The sequence below is a fragment of the Cricetulus griseus genome, chromosome 5, assembly GCF_003668045.3.
Source record: "Cricetulus griseus strain 17A/GY chromosome 5, alternate assembly CriGri-PICRH-1.0, whole genome shotgun sequence".
NCBI lineage: Eukaryota > Metazoa > Chordata > Mammalia > Rodentia > Cricetidae > Cricetulus > Cricetulus griseus.
In genome coordinates this window covers 4130877-4151851 of record NC_048598.1, presented here as the reverse complement: position 1 = coordinate 4151851, position 20975 = coordinate 4130877, and the positions used below count along the sequence as shown (strand labels likewise).

The following is a 20975-nucleotide window of genomic DNA, read 5'->3' as shown; positions in this document are numbered from 1 at the left end:
GAGCGGTGGTGGTGCACGCCTTTAATCCCAGCACTCGGGAGGCAGAGGCAGGAGGATCTCTGTGAGTTTGAGGCCAGCCTGGTCTACAGAACGAGTTCTAGGATAGGCTCCAAAGCTACACAGAGAAACCCTGCCTCGAGGGAAAAAAAAAAAAAAGATCTGAGAAACTCTCAATGAAGGCAATTTATTGAATTATAGGGAAAAGTACGATCTTTATTTTAGAATTAAAAAAAAATTACAGAATTCACTGAAAAGATCTCTTTCCCAACCATATTAAATGATGAACAAAATAAAAAGAAATAACAAAAACCACAATATGACTTACATTACAGCACAAATCTCTGTGGCAAGGAGACTTACTCTTAGAGCAGCCAACAGCAGGGAATGGGTGCAAGGTGCGTGGTAGCAGAGCAACCGTTGGACCCCAATGCAAGACAAAAAGAAATGAGACCCAGGAGGGGCTCAGCAGCATCTACACAGATGAACCTCGCCCATGGGAAGATGGAGAGCACCTGCCAAGGCTGCCTGCTTTCTGAAAATTGCCAGGCACAAGGCAAGAACAAGAGGGGGCACACCTGGCCAAAGGGAAACCTGCTTTATTCACAAATAGTGCGTCACACTCACGTATGTGCGCATGTGCTCATGCCAGACAGTCCACAGCAAAACAACCAGATGTAACAAGCCAGTTCAATAAGGTGCTAGACAGATCAACATATAAACGCAACTGAACCTACAATCACCAACAATGAATCTACCACAAAACAAAACGTAATTCCATTCATAAGAAGAGCACCCCAAAGTGAGCAGGAACTCCACTCAGAAGTAAAGGCCCCCTCACTGTAAACAGTGAGAGCCTGCAGAAAGCGGAGGAAATAAGGCCGTGGGAGACCTCCCTCTCAGTCCACAGTGAAGACGAACTGTCAAGAAAGGACAGCACCGGAACCACTCACAGAACCTAAGCAATTCTTATCAGAACCCAAACTGTCTGTTACGGAAATGCAAAATACCTAAGCTTGCCAGGTGCCCCAGAGTCAAAATTAGACCAAAAGAGAAGGGGGGAACTCTCATAGAGGTTCATAAGCAAAAGGAGGGAAGCCATTGGATTAGGGGACATTGCACCATCTCAAAGCCACACCCCATGGTGCACACCTGTGATCCCAGCACTCACAAGGCAGAGAGCCTGGTGGGAACAGCGACTTCTGGGCCGACAGAGGTGCTGCATGGGCTGGAGAGATGGTGGATAAAAGGTATGCAGTGCAAGTGTGGGGATCAGAGTTCAGACCCGGCACCCACCTAAAGCCACAGCCCAGCACACCTGGGGAAACCTGGAGGCAAGAGAATCCCTGGTCACCAGGTGGCCAAACACCCGAGCATTCACAGCAGGGAACAACAGACCCCTTCCCAAAACAGGCACACATATGGACAAAAACACACCAGCTTTTCGCACAGCTGTCCTTATGCTCACTCAGCAATGTTTGTGCTGAAGTGAGCGACGGGTAAAGGGAACTTGAAATGCGTCCATAATATGATGTTATAGCACTAAGCGGGGAGACAAGTAACTCGGGGTTAAAGGGCATTTTCCATTTCTAAGATCCAATAATAACAGAGAGCCTTGCTTCCCTCCATCAGACCCACACTTTCCTGCCTGTCTGTCTGTCCACTTTAAAGCAAACGTGATGATCCACAGGGTTTCCAAATGTGTGAGCAACTCTTTTTTGTTTGTTTTGTTGTTTATTTATTATATATACAGTGTTATGCCTGCAGGTCAGAAGAGGGCACCAGATCTCATTGCAGATGGTTGTGAACTACCAGGTAGTTGCTGGGAATTGAACTCAGGATCTCAATAAGAGCAGCCAGTGCTCTTGACCTCTGAGCCATCTCTCCAGCCCCAGGTGAGCAACTCTCGTCCATGGGAAGAACCAATGACTGAAACTGCTTCATACAGCTTCTAAGCATGGATGACAGAGTGCAGCCCCATCAGCAAGGTCCAGGCATGTCCTAAAACCAGCCACTGGACACATGGCTTAACTTAGAGCCCACCTGGTGACTCAACAGTCCCCTAGAAGTACATATGAGTCCATGGTTTCTTCTACGAAGAAGCAGAGCCCAGGAAGACAGAACAGCAAAGCATGGGGCACACTCATCGTCTGACTGGGGTGGTGTGCACTGTGGGAAAGGCTGGGTGTCACTATTAAATCTTTTGCCAGAATGAAAACAACAGAAAGGAAATTGCATCGTCTCTAAGCTAAGTCGTAACACTGGAACCAGTTGCAGTGGTGACAGGCATCAACAGAATTTCCAAAGATAAAACTTTTCAATAATAACTCTGGAGAATTTTCATTATAAATCTCCTTCATTATGTGTACTGGAGATGTCAAAGGAAAAAGGAATAGGGGAAGGAGAAATGGACAACTGTGGCATTGCCACCAAGTCCCTGAAAAACAGGTGTGGCCGGACAGAAAACTCACCAAACCGTCAACAAGACGTGCACCACACCACCAGGGCTGACAGGAGTGTCATTAGGAAGAGCCATCACAAACATGACTCAGTTCACTGTCTCTGCATGGTATGGACGTGGTACATACATGTAAACAATGCTTGCGGGATGATCACCTGGACGGACAGAAGCTCGTAGAACAAGAGACAGGAAGGGAGCAATGTGCAAAATCCAGTGCACAACTGAATACGTGTGTCTCCGTGTCACAAGGCTCGTGCGATCAAGAGAACTGGGTGAGGGGTGCCAGGAAACAGGTTTGTATGTGGAAAAGCCTAGATTGCACCCCAGCTCAACACCACCCCCCCAGCTCAACACCACCCCCCAGCTCAACACCACCCCCAGCTCAAAACACCCCCCAGCTCAACACCACCCCCAGCTCAACACCATCCCCCAGCTCAACACCCCCCCCAGCTCAACACCACCCCCAGCTCAACACCACCCCCCAAAACACCCCCCAGCTCAAACACCCCCCAGCTCAACACACCCCCCAGCTCAACAACACCCCCCAGCTCAACACCCCCCCAGCTCAACACCACCACCCTGCTCAACCCCCAGCTCAACACCACCCTGCTCACCCCCCCCAGCTCAACACCACCCCCCCAGCTCAACACCACCCCCCACCCACCCCAGCTCAACACCCCCCCAGCTCAACACACCCCCCCAGCTCAACACCACCACCCTGCTCAACACCCCCCCAGCTCAACACCACCCCCCAGCTCAACACCACCCCAGCTCAACACCCCCCAGCTCAACACCACCACCCCAGCTCAACACCACCACCCTGCTCAACACCCCCCCAGCTCAACACCACCCCCCAGCTCAACACCACCACCCTGCTCAACACCCCCCCAGCTCAACACCACCCCCCCAGCTCAACACCACCCCAGCTCAACACCACCACCCCTGACCAACAGCAGCACAGCTCCACTGGGGCCTCGGCCTGCTCACCGCAAAGTGAGGCTTGAAGTGACCTGAGGGGAAGTAAGCATGCCACTGCGGCAATCAAGACACTCCAGCCAAAGGCAGCAAGCTCAGCCTTTTGATTCCCAGGGGAACCACACGTGGGACAGGAACGATGCTTGCCATCCGGCAGATTCCAGTTTTAAATCATTATTCTTACTAATTAAGTGCCACCATTTTAGGTCATTGTATCAACTATTTGCACCCTCTAAATTTCAGGGTCCCCAGACAATGCCCAGTACGACCAGCTAGAATTCAGCTTTGGCTTTCCTGAAAATTAAAAATAACAGAAGAAAAACGCTGGTGCTGAGATGGGCATTTAATACATGGCAGCCTGTGCCCGCTGCGGCCGCCGCCACCTCTGCCACTACTTAAACAATTCATTAGTCCTTTCGCCATCCGTTTGCCATGCTGTTTATACTAACTCTCCCCACAAGTCCACTCTGAGGACACGGAACATGGAAGGACAGTGTGGAATGGACCACCCATTCTCTACAAAGGTCCAAGTCCATTCCTACAACCTTGACTTTCAGACTCTCTCTTTTAAATCCATGGCAACCTGAGAGTCTAGAAAACGGCATTTCCTTCCTTTTGAGAACCATCTCTAGTAAAATTGAGGTCACAGAAGGCAAACCCCACCCCCCAGCAGGATGCTCTTGCTCTTGGGCAGGTCTGTGCCACTATGCTTACATTAGTCTCTGCTATGAAATGCTAGTTAGTAAGAAAAGCAGCGGCACTTTACAACCTTTAAAGCCCACAGTCCCACACCAGTCATGAGAACAACTGCCTAGAAAGAGCTGAGCCTCAGGTCTTTATTTGTAGGTCTCACTGACTCCCAGGACAGTTCAGTGACAGTTCTGTCACACCAGAATAAACTTTCCCCAAGGATGGGTCTTTTCTGAGCATGAATGTCAAACCAAGAACAAGCCAGAGGCCCAAGGACAACACTCACAGATCCACAGGGTGATGAGGACTGTGCTGCCACAGAGTCCTTAGACTGTGCTCCCTCTGCAGAGTCCTCAGACTGTGCTCCCGCTGCAGAGTCCTCAGACTGTGCTCACTCTGCAGAGTCCTCAGACTGTGCTCCCTGCTCTGAAGCCACACTTTACACATTGTCACGTGCAAAACTGCACGGACAGAAACATGTTCCTTATAAAGAATCAGAGTCCCATAGCTGGAAGCTGAGTGAAAAAAACTAGAATTTGGTAACTGAGGGTCTCATAGTTTGTCTAAACAAAGCCATTTTGAGGTGGGTAAACAATAAAACACTACAGGCCAACTGCTCTCTTTCTGGATGGCGTATTAACAATGAAATGCTATCAGGAGCAGACGGGACTCTGTGGTTTGAGACAGACATTGCACAGAAAGACAGAAAGAGATTAAACAGGTAGCTGGACTTTGGACAGACCTCAGTGGGCTTGGTAGCGAGTTCAATGCAGAGTAAATAACCAGCTGAGTGAGTCTCTGTTGCTTGCTGATCTGCACTTACACGTCTCATCGTGAAGCAACTATTTTTATTTTTCTGGTGCCATCAAGTGGCAACATTATGAAGTGTCCCTAATAACTTTTAGACAGAAGGATGTCACAATGATATGGCTCACCCATGCCAATTAAATACCTGTGATGTTTTTGCAAGCTGGTTATGTTTGGAAAAAATGGAGAACCATCAGAGAAGAAAGACGCAACTCAATCGATGCCACTGTCAACCCCAACTCTAGATGACAGTTAGGGAAAGGAACAGAAATGAAGAGCCCTTTAGACAGAATACTCCACACACAAACCCCAGCAGACTATGAAAGGCCTTAAAAAATCAAATTGGGTCCAAAATCATCCACCAATCAAAAGATGAAAACAAATGACTTCAGAGTTAGTTTCTCAATTTGAAATGTTAGAACTTTCAGCTAAAATAAAATTTTAAAAGCTGAAGTTTCACAGATAGAATCAGCTATTGAAACGCCATGTCACAATCAAATGATACAATCAAATGACTGCATCCAGCAACATCAGCAAGATGACAGCCACTAGCCAAGATGGAAAGAGTCCACTCCTTTTGTTTCCAAGTATATAGATGTTGACAGCTCTGGGACCCCAGCTTCTGAAACAGGCTGACACTGGCAACCTGAACCTCCAGGCAAGGATGACAGTGGTACATACTCATCTCTGCACTCCTGAGACACCACTAGCATGACAGCAGAAACAGTGGCTTGGGGCACTAGCACGACAGCAGAAACAGTGGCCTGGGGCAAAGCCCTTCGAGAGCAGAGGCTAAGAGAAATAAGAAGAGCAACAAAATCTTAGAAACTAGGAAGGAAATGGATGAGAAAAGAGCATCTCATGACCCCTTTTTGTAAAAGAGGAGACGAGGTCAGAATGCTCCATCAGCAACAGTTAGCAAACATACACACATACTTCCACGGCCCAACACAAAGTCTGGAGATGGGGGCTGGAGAAACGGCTCAGCAGTGAACAGCGATACTGCTCTTGCAGGTGGCTCACAACCAACTGTAACTTCAGCTCCAGAGGGTCTGTTGCTTCTGCGGGCACAATTTGTTCTTCCAGAGGATCCTGGGTCAGGTCCCAGCACCCACACAACACATCTCACAGCTGTCTGTAATTCCAGTTCCAGGGCCTGATGACTTCTTTTGACCTCCCAGGGAGTCAAGGTCACATGTGATATTCGCACAGACACACACAGGCAAGCACTCATGGACATACAGTAAAATCTAAAAAGGGTGTTTTCTAAGGAGAAAGTCAGTCAAAACGCTTGATAGGAAGCAGTGTGGGAACACACACACACTAGAAAGAGAGCAGGAGAAGGTTCTAGAATAACAGGGTACCATGTGTACTGAGAGAAAATACTGAAGGAAGTGTCAGTAGATGAGAATCAGTAGGTCAAAGAGCACAGAACCGAGGCAGCAATGGCTTTCTAGACCCTGAAGAAAGTCACATTGGCCTTTGAGTATTACGTCCTGTCCAAGAAGTCACTTCACTAACTACGGGGCACTTTATTCTGCGTCTGTGATGAAAAATAAATCCTGGTACTTAAAAAGAGAAAATCGGTAAGTTCTACTTAGAGACACTAAATTGTGCTGGGACCCACACCTTCCTGTCACTTGCACTAACTAGGTGAAGGTGACAGTCACTGAGAGTAAAGTCAGCACTCTCTGAGAATTCTACGGTCAAGTCAGGAGGAAGACTGCCATCCATTCACACAGCGCCTGTGGGGACGCTGCTCACAGTGTTGAGCACCTGTGATGATGTCATTTCCAGCCCTGAGCACAGGAGACGCAGAGTGTTGGACTCGGTACCGATGGTTCTCATCTCTCACAGCACACAGCTGTGCCAGGACGCACTGCGGGCAAACCGTACCTTGCACTCCTTCCAGGAGCAGGTCGACGCCCTTCCTGTAAAAGTCAGAGGCAGCTTCATAGTCGTCTTCCTCCTCCTTCTTCACGGCCAGCTTGATAAGCTCCCCTGCTTTCTCCAGGTAATCTCTCCTGCCCAGCCTCGGCTTTAAGCTGCTGGGGAAGAGGGTCCGGCTTTCCCGGTCTTCTGCTTTGCTCGGTTCACCGTCAGAAGCGCCAGCCCCTGCTGCCGAAGAATCCGCAGACAGACTCAGACCAAAAGTTTTACTGGGAGAACCCTGACGGGAAGCCATTCCATCGTCCACCTCTGCAATGGAGTCTGCGTCAACAGTGAGGGACGGGAGGTCGCTATCACTGGAGAAGCCTGGAGCGAGGAGCACAGAAGTCAACGTGAGACTAGCAGTAGCCACAGGGCCACAAGCCACACATACGCCCACTCTCCCATAACCTGCTCAGCCAGGGCAGCATGGCCTGCTGGTGGCTGGCAGGTTCTAGCAGACTGTCTCAGCTTGGGGCATCAGATGCTGTACTGTACCTTGTAACCAACCATCTATAACCTAGGTTCTAAGGAATCCAACACCTTCTTGCAGCCTCTGAGGGCAGCAGGCACACACATGGTACAGACATACATGCAGGCAAACACTCATACACATAAGATAAAAATAAATCTCTCAAAATAAAACACTATAATTATTACACATTAATGTACTTTATAAAAAATAACTACATTTGTCAAAAGAAAAAAATACTTATTGGGAGAAGTGGCAATCTGATATTTTTCAAGTCTCTGTGTCTGGCTAAACAGAACATGAGGACTCCCTGGCCCTGGCCCTGTCTGTCATCACACAGTTGTGGTTGGAAGATGTGGATAAAAGGGAAAGTGTTGTAAGACAACTGTGTTTACTGTGTCCCCCTGAGTTATCACTTGGAGGTGGGGAGGAGCGTGTGTGGAGGTCAGGGAGCACTGTGAAGTTAGTTCTTTCCTTCCACCATGTCGGACCTGGGGTCCGAACTCAAGTTGACAGGCAGCAAACACCTTTACCTGCTGAGTCATTTTGTCTTACTACAAAACTCTACAGTGCTCTTAAAGAGGGCTGCAATGTGGAATACATAAAATCTCAACAATGAAATTTGTAGGGCTGACTGCATTTAAACCCAGTGGTCTGTCTTGAATAATCTTTTATCTATGCTGTTTACAGCCTAACAAATCAATTATTTTTAACATGTCAGTTCCCTGAGTGCCACAATTCTCCCAAGGATAAAAACTCCCATTTCATTATTATGGCATAAAAATCACACTGGGAAATGTCACAATCAAAGCGGCAGACAAAAGTGACACACAAAAAAAATCCTAACTTGGGGAGGAAAACTTTAACTGGAAACAAATGCTACGAGCTCTTTTCTTTGAAAAGTCAGATCATTCATTTCAAGATAAAAAAAATGTACCAAACACACAGTGTAATGACTCCTGTTTATCCACTGACATAAGCAAAATGGCCTCCCTCTGCTCACACCCGCCTCCCTCCCCTCTGCTGCATGCTGCTTTCCCATGAGTGATGGAAACCTTAGTTCAGTGTCAGCGTCTCCAACAGTTCGACCCTCACTGGTTTTGTGTGTGACATTCAGTGCAGAGGTGACTGCATTTTTAAAAAGGTTTTGGCCTTGTGGACCCTTGGAGGCCTCAGGAACACATACAGGTCTCAACTTTCATGGAGCCGCAGATTCTAGGAGTCAAGACTCACGATCACACTGCCTGGAGCACGTCAGGCACAGAAGGAGGTCTACACTGCCGTCTGCTGGCTTTCAGTTGGCAGGGTTTGGGTTTTTTTTGATGATTCTGTGGATCAAGCCTACCACATTGCACACGACTGAACTACACATCCCTGGACCAGCACCGCCACTGACTATGAAATGTCAAGTTTTCAGAAAAAGACATTTCCAAAAGAAGTTATTTCCACAGGAGGCAACGCTAAGAATGAAAACTGCAGGTGAATCGGACTATAGAATTCTAAGATAAGGGGTCAGCAACTTCCTTGTCAATAAAGAGCCAGACAGTAAATACTTCAGGCCCTGCAGCTGCATGGTCTGCTGTAGCCACCTGATGCCATGCAGACTGGCCTGGACAGGTGAGCATGGCTCATTTTAGCTGTAGACACTAAAACTTTAATTGCATGTAATGCCACATCAAAAAACAATTTTCTTTGTGGTTTTTCAGCCATTTAAAAATGCAAAAGAACATTCTTGGTTCACAGGCTATAGGAAAACAGCTGGGGGCCAGGTTGTCAGCCTGTGGTAGCCTCAAATTGCTCACTTCCTAGCAAAGAAAGTAAAAGTAAGAACACGCGACCAGCAGCTAAGCTCCATGTTCAAATCAGCTTTATACGTGACTTTGGCACCTCATCCATACAGCATTGTTTTCATTTGTTTATTTTTTTCTTTCAAATTCTTAGGGTCCTTGTTTCCAAAAAGGAACCGAATTCATTAACCCCACAGCTTCAAATGGATATCACTGGACATGGGGAGCATTCTGGCCACGCAGACAGCATCTGGTAGATAGCATTTTATAGTCAAATCTTCCTGCAACATCCAAGTTATTCACCCACTTTTCTAAAAACTAGATTAACTTTGTCAGTAATTTTAAAATACTTTGAGTGTCAATGCGAACTTATTTCCTTAAGTGCTGCTGCTATCTGACAGCTGGTTTGAAATTGACAAACAATTCGGCTAGAGGAAAGTTCTACACGTCCAGATAATTAAAAGGGAAGGGCTGGGAATGTTGGTGTGCTCTCCAATGGCTCTCAAGTTGAACAGTGCCCTGTCTACAGCACAGCCTCCTCGCTGGGACCTCCACGCCCCTCTCACGGCTGTCCCGCTGCACCCGACTTCCCTCTCACAGCAGGGCCAGAAGGCAGGCAGGTGATTATGTACACTCGGTTTCACAAAAGTCTAAGAACATAGTTTCACTTCCTCCTGCTTTTGCAACTTTATTTGATCAGCAAATGTAATCCTAATTACGCACATAAGTGCACACATACAGATGTACGAAGAGACATGAACAGTAAATACCCACATGTAAATCTGCACACGTGTGCTGTACAGACAGGAAGGAAAATGCATGTGTATGTGCGCACACATAGAGTATGTAAATATGATGTGTGAAAAACACAAGTGTATACATGAAAGTCAATGCCTCCTTTATTTACCAGAGGACAGCTGCTACTCGCTATGGTCCTAGTGCATCTGAGCATCACATGAAGTGGAGACTGCAACCCAGAAAGGGAGCGAGGAGCACTACAGGCTGTGGTCTCGCTGAGGAGGAAGGGCAGGGGGTGGGGGAGCAGGGCAGCACGGGTACTCCATACAACATACAGACTGTCTGTCAAAGTTAAGCCAACCTACAGCCAACCCATCCTCACAGGGACTCTTAGGACATGCGCACCCTTCCACGGCACCATCACTCAAAACCCTTTTGGAAGTGATACAAGGGGAAGCCAAAGGTTCCATGAAAGTCTCCTGCCCCCGGGTGTGGATCACAGAGATCCCAGTCTCGGTGCTATTAGAGGGCCCCAGGTGACTTGTTAAAAAAGCAGCTACAGACACGAGGGTGTGTTCAGCATCCCAGTCCACCAGCCTGCCCTCACCTCTGGGCTTTGAACTGTGCAGTCAGGCAGTAGAGCAGAATCTGCCTGGGACACCATCTCTGAAAGGCGGGCCTGGGGAAAAGGTTGAGCTGCTGTTCGCGGGAGCTTTATACTATGAGCCATCAGAGCCCCGCATCTGAAGACCATCCGCACAAAGAGATCGGCCTCCTTTGACAACAGGTGGCCGGCCGCTCATGGGTGACTATATATAAAGCACGTGGCCTCATTACTATTAGCTCATCGCCTCCACTCAACTGCGGTTCAAACATTGCCACAGTCGACCAAAGGAGTCTACTTGTCCCAGCAGCAATCACTTCTGCCTCATGCACCAAAAAAAAAAAAAAAATCACCCAGCCCAGAACCAAGATTACCAGGAGGTGGAGGGCATGAGGATCTGACAGAATCCCATCTGACTCCTGGAGAAACAAGCCCTTCTTAGAGGAGAGGCTCATGTGGCCCCATCCCTAGCTGGGAGCAGATGGCAGTTAATGGCTACTGGGAGAACAGTTACTTTTCTTCAGTAGTGTAGCCATGGAAAGAAACCTATGCTTCGGTTAACAGCCACACACCTACACTCATCAGAAACCCTAACTAAACTCAGTGGGTTGTTAAATTAAATAGGGAAAAGCAGGAGGGAAATTAATTGGGGAGAAATAGGGGTCCAGAAAGAGTGGGGAAGTATGAGGGGGTGTGGGGGTATATTGTATGCATATATGGAATTGTTAAGAATACATTTTTAATCAGGGCATTTGTGGCACATGCCTTTAATCCCAGCACTCAGGAGACAGAGGCAGGCAGATCTCTGTGAATTCAACACCAGCCTGGTCTACAAGAGCTAGTTCCAGGACAGCCTCCAAAGCCACAGAGAAACCCTGCCTCAAACAAACAAACAAACAAAAAAAAAATACATTTTTTAAAAGAGAAAAAAGAAAGAAGTCCTTCTAAATAAGCTTGTAGGAAAAATCCCTAAATCCAGAGCCCTGTGGTAGTCACAGTTCTGGTACTTGACAGCTAGCAACAGCTAGGAACCAAGAACCAGCCTTCCACAGTTCCAAAGCTACTAACAAGGCTAATGAGAAGCCCATGCATCAGCTTTGAGAAACTACAGTCCCAGAGACTCTGCGGTGTCTCTACTGGGAACAGAAGGGCCCTCAAAAGCCAGCTCTGTTCCCAAGTACAGCCCAGCAGAAACATGGCTAAGCTCTGGCCCACCTCCCTTTTGGCTCAAGGGCCTGTTGTTCCACTGGCCATCTTTCTGTGGGCTCCGGGGTCCAGCACTGTTACCCTACACATGCGTGTGTGAGGCCAGAGTCGGGCATGGAGTGCCCTAGAGCTGGGGTTACAAGAGGCTGTGACGCCACCCAACACGGATTCTGGGAACTGAGCTCAGCAAGTGCTGTCCGTTCCCACCCTGATATTCCTATACCAAATACACTCTCAAACCCCGCCACACTCCAATATCTAGTTGAAAAAGAAAGGCATTTGGATAACATCCAATGTCCCTTCTAATCCAAAACCTGGGTGACCATAACAAATCATGAACTTTTTATCTGGCCCACCCTGCCACAAAGTTCCAAATATCCAGCATCACCCTCAAGAGCCCTGGAGTGTCCTCTGTTCTACAAGCAACGTACACACGACGATACGCCCACATACACGCCTACCTTTATTGTTTACTTGTTGAGTTTGGGTTGGTTTGGTGTTTTGAGGAAGGAACTCTGTAGCCCACGCCAACCTTAAACTCACCACGTAGGCGAGTCTGGCCTGCAATTCCTGATTCTCCTTCCTCTATCTCCCAAGTGCACCACCAGTCATTGTCCAACTGGGCTTTATCTTCAGAAAAAATCCCGATTTATTTTAGGATTTCCCACTGAGGCAAATTTTAACTAGTCAGGGAAAGTGAACTACGGTGAGGAAACACGCACTTAAGAACAAAAAGCTGACAGGCACCCACTCCACCAGGACACAGGATGGAGAAGCCCAGCCCTTAAGATTTGAGTTCTCGTGGTGCCACCTTGTGGACATTTGTAGAATAAAAATTCTACTTCACATGTAAACTGCTTTTAGTTGTACTTTCTATTTTGGCATGATACTCCGCACCATACAGAGTTTAGGTTAATCTTAAAACAGACTTGTGTCATTAGTTACCCCACCAACTGAAGATGTTGATATTTAAAGTGACTGTCTTGAAACATAAACATGGGTTTTAGTTTTTGGTTTTTGTTTTTTTTTTTTTTATCCTCATGTATGTGTGTCATGCATGTTTGTGTGTGTGAGCATGGAAACAGATAACACAGCACACCTATGGTCAGAGGACAACCTTGGGCGTCAGTCCAAAGCTCCACCTTGTCCGCAACAGGACTTCCGGTTCGCCACAGCACACCCCAGGCTAGCTGGCCTACACACTTCTGGAGAGTCTCCTGCCTCCACCTCCCACCTCACAGTGGGGCTGCACACGCACACTGTCACACCTGACTGTGTGGGGGTTTTCCAGATCTGAACTCAGATCTTCACACACTTAGACGGCAATCATGCCACCACAGAGGCCGTAGCCAACCTTGTAAAAGAGGCTTCTTAATCCAACTGAAATAACTGTGCACCTTCCCAGTTAATCCTCCAAAGTTTTAAATAAACAACACTATCCAAAATCTAACAGTTTAACAGCAAGGCCACCTGCATCCCTCAAGCAGAGGAGAGAAGTGCTCCCAGGGGCTGTGCTCCCATGCCCACCACCGTCTCTGTAGTTCAAATAAAACACACAAGTTTCCAAAGGAAAAAGATGTTCATAAGCAGTTAAGCCCCCTGGAGAGACGGCTCAGTGGTTAAGAGGACTTGTTCTTACGGGTTCAGGTCCCAGCTCACAACTGTCCAGAACTCCAGTTCCAGGGAACCTGACACCCTCTTCTGGCCTCTGTCAGCATAATACTCCCACGTGGGTCACAGACACACATGCACTTGAAACACTCATACACAGCAAGGCTGATGTCTGTGCATCAGGCGTCTTACTGACATCGGACTTCCTCATTGTGTCATCAGTGAGAAACTGCCGGGAACTACCTGGCAAGTCACTATTTCATACAGCAGGGAGAAAGAGCAAAGCCGCCGGGCAAATGTGAGGTGCCCACCTCTTGGAGACAGCTGCTGCACAACCCCATGTGACACGCGTCTCCTGCAGCTAAACCTTTGGAACACAGGAAGAAAGAAGTCTCTTACCTTCCGTACCACACTCAGGGAAGGTGTCAGGCAGGGACTCTGGGTACTCCTCAGCAGGGCCAATTAACGCAGAGCCATCATTAATTATCCCACCCTGAAAAAGATCAGCAGTAAACAAGGCTCACAAGGTACCCACTTCCTGGGTTAACCCTTCACAGGACATCAGGAAAGCGCATCTGCCGTGGTTCTAAGAAAGGCTTCAAGGGTTAAATGACTTCCACAGGATCTCTCTGCAAACCTTAGCTGCTCTAAAGATAATGTGTTCATTTTTCTTAAATCATACTTTTAAAATAATACCACCATGTTTAATGTAACTTTTTTTTTATACAGGGTCTCACTGTCTAGCCCTTGCTGGCCTGAAACTCACTCTGTAGACCAGGCTGGCCTAGAATTCACAGGCCTGCCTCTGCCTCTGCCTCTTGGGTGCTGGAATGAAAGGTATGTACCTCCATACCTAGCTGTAATGTGGATGCACGTTGTTCAAAATCTGCCACAGATATTTTAAGAAAATGAATCACTACAAAAAAAAAAAAAAAAAAAAAAAAGCAAAACAGCAGCTAGTCAACTCTCAGTATCCTTAGGGCCTGATGCTTTAACTAGTGTGGGCCATCAGACAGCCTTTAGATTTTACCAAATTACAAATGATATCATATCAATAGCAACTCAGGTGATCTGAGAAAACATTTATATGAGAAAGCCACCTGTGCACACCATAAAGAAATGCCAGGTATCTTTAGCAAAGAGATGTTTTTATTTTATTTTATTTTATTTTATCTTCTGTTTAGGTATGCATGCCACAGGTGTGCCATAACTAGAGAACCGGAGGATGTAAGATCCCCTGGAACTGGAATTACGGGCAGCGTTACACACCTAATGCAGGTGCTAAGAACCAACCCAGGTCCTCTGCAAGAACAGCAAGAGCTCCTAACTGCTGAGAACAGACATAGTAAAAATAAATAAATAAACAAACAAATAAATAAATAATTGAGCAAGGTGCGGTGCTCATACCTACAAACCTAGCACTTGAGAGGCTAAGGCAGGCTGGGAGTTACGGGGCTACAGTGTGTTTCAAAACTGACTAACACGGACTCTCCATGTGATCACTACTTTAGCCATGCATCTAAGTTTACAAGTTCAGGTCTCCAAGCTATTGCTTCTTTTTCCACACTCAGACAGATGGCAGTCACCAGAGTGGTACGGCAGGGACAAGAGATGGGACTTTATGGAATGAACACTCCAGCCACAGACAAGCAGACATATAACCCTTAAGCAATGACTTCACTAAAATACTAACCCTTTGTGCTTTAACACTGCCTTTCTGTCTTCTGTCAGCAGTTTCTGCGCCAACACTATAATCAGTACGTCAAACGCCAAAAAAAATTCGGACCCTCTCTCCTCAACACCTGACAAGATTCAAGTGAACTCTTCACAAAAATGTCCATCTGACAAAAGAATAGGTGTCCCTCAAGTACACAGGGGATGTTCTCTGGGATATAACCTTCTTGCTTCCGGTTGGGTCACAGGGAATAGCCTGGGAGGAAGGATCCTTAGAGCTGGAACCTGAGGCGGTCGCCCGCCCCTTGTGTAGGTGCCTTCTCCCCACTGAGTCTAGTGAATCTTGATTCCCACGCAATACGTTACCACAATTCTAAATAGCCAATGGGTTGACAGAGAAATTACGGATAAGTCAGGAAATACACTGAAGTGAATAAAAACGGAAGTAAAAATACACGAAGAGACTGGATCCTCAGGGGAAAAGCTATTGCTGTGAATGCCTGCATTAGACAGGAACGGTGTCAAATCACTATGTTTTCACAAAAGGAAGTCGAGAGCAGGACAGAGAGGTGGCACCTGCCACCAAGTCTTACTGTCTGAAATGGACAAAGATCAGCTTGACTTTTCAGAAACTGTCCACTCTTCACAAACTGTCAATGTCACATCTCATTGCTGTCTAAAACAAAGTCGGTAGCAGCTACATCAGGAACCCCACATCAAAGTCACAGAATGGGCAGACACCGTCCTCTACGCTGCTTAAAGCCTGCCTAACTTTCATTAACACCCAGACCAATCTCTGAGCCACGTGGCATCACTGACCTGCATCAGCCTTCCCCATCTCAGCAGGGTGGAACCCTCCCCAACTCCACTCCGAAGGAGAACTGGGAAGCATTAGAAGACAGTCTCAGCACCACGTGAACTTTCACCCTGAAGCCCCACACTGGGCTTGCATAAGCAGCAGGTTAGAGTCTGAGACTGGTATCCCAAATAATGACAAAGGAAGCAAGAAAACTACCAGGGACAACATTGTCACCATGGATGACTCTAGGTTGTGACTCTGCAATGCCCTTCTTCAGTCAACTACATAAGGTCAAAAAAATTAACCTTCACCTAGATCCACCAGCATCAGGGAAATTCAATATCCCTGCACACATGAGTCTTGGTGATCATATAACCCAAAAGCTGAAGGTATACAAGCGTGTGTTTTCTGCTAAAGAAAGGAGCAAACAAGCATGACAGAGTCATTTAGCTCTTTCTAGAAAGCTAATTAAAGGAAATGGGAGAAGTGCTTAAGAACAGAGACACCAAACCGGGTGGTGGTGGTGCATGCCTTTAATCCAGCACTTGGGAGACAGAGATAGGTGGATCTCTGTGAGTTCAAGGCCAGCCTGGTCTAAAGAGTGAGTTCCAGGACAGCCAAAGCTACACAAAGAAACCCTGTCTTGAAAAAAAAACAAAAACCTATGAATTGAAAACTTCCAGTTTCTATACCAAAAGCAGAAACTCTGCCACAGACAACAGAAGCTTCTACTTCCTAGTAAATAAGAAAACCCCAAAAGATGGGGCTTTCCACCTGAATGCCTACACACCAAGGGGCAAGACCACGAACCTTGAAGAAGTCTTCGAGCTGCTTGCTGTTGTACAGGGCGGGAATGTTGGCAGAGAACTGGAGCAGGTCTTCAGCACACTGGCGTCTCTCTTCAATAACACTTTTGTCAAACCGCCCTAGAATTCAACGAGAGGCAGCACTTAGGGATAGAATGACAGTTTGATTTTGTGACAGTATAGGCTCAGGGAGCAAAGCCACCATGGGCCATGCTGCCCATCTGCAGTGCTTATCACGCAAACTTCCAAGTCACATCAAGGCCATACAATGTTTTTGATGAAGTTAAATGGCACTGCCAACTGATAAATGGGCTGTATCCAAACCCAGGTCCTGCCCGTGTAAGACACTCACTGTAAGAAGACGGCCACCTGAAACTAAAGCTGAAAAGAGAATTTTAATGACTTCAAACAGCTTCCTCTAGTAATTTAATACTGTAATTACTCATATAATTTTCCCTTTTCTACTCTTTTTTATTTAAAGAGGAGGCTGAAGAGAGGGAATTATGGGACATCTGTATTGGCAGTGGGGTCAGGAACCTCAGCTTGAAGCAGAAAGCTTTTATGCTGAATTCCGTATGTGCTGCTGGTGGCCTGCTCGTGAGAAAAGAGGCGTCCAGCTCAGGCATGCTCCACTCAACAAGGGGATGGGAAGGCACGGTGGCTCTCGCACAAGCTCTAATGATACATACAGTGTGAACGCCCGTAAGAGATTTCCCATCAGGTCACCTGTTGACACGCCACGGGTCCTGCATCACACTGGCTGACTTGTAAGGTTTTAGAAATACCACATTGAAAGGGCAGTGTCCTCAGAGCCTGAAAACATTCTGAGTGGTTTTGCAGAGAATTTGACAGAGTCCTGGATACCAGGACATGGAGATCCCTCACCCGTGTGTCCTGCCTGTGGTAAATATCCATGCAAGGTTTAAAAGCTTTTGTACTGGGGGGAAGAGGATATGGAGCCAGACCTGGATTAAAACACAAGCTCCTGCACTCCTTGCTAGAAGTTGTCCCACAGACAAACTGAGTCACAGACTGTTGAGTCTCCTGTGGCCACAGCAAGCTTGCACACTACACAGATCATCACGGTGTCTGAATTTTCAGAGTGTCTAGCACACAAAGCATGCTGGCAAATCTCTGTGGCTGTCTCTGATTGATGAAGACAGAAAAACCCTCTGTAAAAATTGTCTCACAGTGGAACATTCTTACAGAAGACCTTACAGAGTACACTGAAATACAAGCAGAAAGACAGAGCCACAGACAGACTACAGAGTCAGTTCTATAGAACTCCACACGCTCTCACCCCCATCAAGAGCATGGGACCTGGTAAAGGCCAGTGGCAATCAGCCACATGGCTCCTGCCAGCTGGAATTCTGGTTTCCTACAGAACAAGTCACCGCCACTAACCAAATAAAATTTTTCTAAGCTCTGGCTAGCCTAGAACTAAAGAGGATCTGCCTGCCTCTGCCTCCTGAGTGCTGAAACTAAATGCCACAATGTCTAGCCTTTCACATTCCCCCTTATCAAAAATGTCCCTGACTTTCCCCTGACATGCGCCAGCCGGGAGACTGTATCATTCCCTGTAGGTGGGGACTGAGGTCTGACCAACGGAATAGGGACATAAGGCATGCTGTTGCTTCCCTGAAATCCACTGAGAGGTATCAGCAAACAGTCTCTCCCTGTCCTCTTCTGGGTCCCTTCCTGCTGCCAGGAAAGACAGTGATGTGGGAGGCAGAGGGGACAAAGCAGGAGCTTTAGGCACTGTGGCACTTCCATCCCAGGCTGTACCCAGGCTTCCAAACTGCAGAAGAAACCAGCTTCCTCTATCTTGTACAAAACTGTACCACATGTAACCACACTGAGGATGACCCAGGATGCTAAATCTGACTGTCCGTTGTTCTCACTTCATATGCAACAAATAAAACCAATTCTGCTGAAGACAGCAATACTTCCCTGTCCTTCTGGACTCCCTACCCATCGCATCGCCTGGAAATAAGATGTCAAACATCCCAATAAGTACAACAAACATCTGAGCGGAAACACTCTATAAAATATTCAATATTGAGAAAAATTCAGTAGTCAAACAGGTGAAATCATGAGCCTATACTTACAACCACTGCCCAAAATACTTCTCTCTTTAAAAGAATACTTAAGTCAGAGGAGAAATGGCTGGGTGGGTGTAGGGGGCACCATAACCATGCCTCCTCGGGGCTGCCTACAGGTGTACCTGACCACGCCCACTAGGGTGACTTGAGGGAGGTTTAAGAGTGAGGGGCGAGCACATGGGGTCCCTTCTTTCTTCCCTTGGCTTGCTCTACTTACTTCGTTCCCTGCTCGCTGGCTAGTTTGCTCCATAACTAAGGCATCTCCCTAATAAATACCCTAATATCTTCACCTGACTCCGTATTGGTAATCCGCTCATTAGGTGGGTGAAGTTCTTGCCATGTGTCCAGAGTTAGAGTTCTACTGCTGTGATGAACACCTCAACCAAGTGACCTGAGGAAATGGTTATTTGGCTTACAATTCCACACCACAGTTCATCACCACACAAAGTCAAGGCAGGGACTCAAGGCAGAAACCTGGAGCAGGAGCTGATACAAGGACCACTGAGGATGTATTCTGGTATGTTCCTCACTCTCTCTGCTCAGCCTGCTTTCTTACACAACTCACAACCCTCCACGGGCTTCACCCACCTTAACCTTCAACCGTACAGGCCAGTCTGGTAGTAGCATTTTCTCAGTTAAGGTCCCCTCTTCCTAAATGACTCTAACTTGTGTCAAATTAACCAAAAGAACTAACAAGGACATCACGCAAGCATGAGGACTTGGTTCTGATCCCCTGTGACCACACTAAAGCCAAGCACAGCATCATGAACTTCAAATCCCACAGGGCACCCTGGGTGGCGGCTGGTCAGCCGGCCCAGGTTCAGTGAGAGACCCTGTCTCAAAAAGTAAGGTGAAATGCATGCACACGAGTGTATAACCATGCACATTCACACAAAAAATAGTGGATTAATATTACTATAAGCACCTATGGTTTGGAATAGAAGCAGAAATAATTCACAGTCTACAAAAGATCAAACAACCCCCCTTGGCTCTCAGAAGCTGTCAACGTGGGCAGGCTCTCTTCACACAGAGCTAGAGTGTCGGCTCTCTACAGATGAGATCTCACTAAACACAGAGCTGGTCAATGTTTGCTTTAACTCACAAATGTAGCTCAGGCAGGCCATGGTGCTGCACACACTTAATCCCAGCACTCAGGAGACAGAACAAGGAAGATCTCTGTCAGTCTGAGACCAGCCTAATCAACATAGCAAGTTCCAAGCCGCAAAAACCACAGAATGACACTGTGTCCAAATCAACTAATTAATTAACTTTAGATGAGAGAAAACTAAATACACATACATGTCTTGTATATGCATACTTGCACACATTTCATGCACCCTTCTAATCCCAGGACATTCCCAACAGCTTCAGACTGTGGTATTGTGTGGTGGTTTGAATGAGAATGGCCCCCATAGGCTCATAGACTTGAACGCTTGGTCACCAGGGAGTGGCCTTATTTGAAAGGATTAGGAGTTGTGACCTTGTTGAAGGAGGTGTGTCACTGGGGGTGGGCTTTGAGGTTTCAGAAGATCATGCCAAACCCAGGGTCTCTCTCTTACTGCCGCCAGTGGATTCAGAGAACCGTCAGCTCCTTCTCCAGCACCGTGTCTGTCTGTAATCTGCAATGCTCCCACCAAGATGATAATGGACTAAATCTCTGAAGCTGAAAGCAAGCCACCTCAATTAAATGTTTTGTTTTAGTTTGTTTTACAAGAGTTGCTGTGGTCAGTGGTGTTTCTTCACATCAGTAGAACACAGACTAAGACTACTTATGATACTCATTCCCAACGTGTGGCAAGGTGTCCTGGGGGCCACACTGACTAAGACAATATACACGATACTCATTCCCAACGTGTGGCAAGGTGTCCTGGGGGCCACACTGACTAAGACAATACACACGATACTCATTCCCAACGTGTGGCAAGGTGTCCTGGGGGCCACACTGACTAAGACAATACTCATGATACTCATTCCCAAGTGTGGCAAGGTGTCCTGAGGGCCAATCACCATGCGATAACACCATGGCAGTTGCTGCATCTGTCTGTGCTGACACTTGCACTAATGGTCTATACACAATGGCAGCAGAAGTGTGGCCCTCTTAGCAGGGTGCCAGGCCACAGCACCAAACATGCTAATAATCTTTTCACTACTTTCTGCTACTAACTCATATTTTTAAAAATTTTCATGGCAGTTTCACTTAGAAAATACCCTCAATGAAACCATAACAGTTATTAAACGTACTAAGTCCTGGCCCTTGGAGAACTCTTCTCTTTAAAATTCTGTGAAACAGAACAAACTGATTAGTCAGACTTGGGTA

General features: G+C 47.0%; 1 protein-coding gene across 1 annotated transcript in view; it reads right to left on the bottom strand.

Annotated features, from left to right (window-relative positions):
- Positions 1-20975, bottom strand: part of Rps6kc1 (ribosomal protein S6 kinase C1) — a 124423-nt gene that overhangs the window by 79162 nt on the left and 24286 nt on the right. Inside the window, 3 exon segments of the mRNA XM_027418705.2 lie at positions 6827-7186; positions 13677-13770; positions 16561-16676. Of these exon segments, the coding sequence (XP_027274506.1) occupies positions 6827-7186; positions 13677-13770; positions 16561-16676 (570 nt within the window).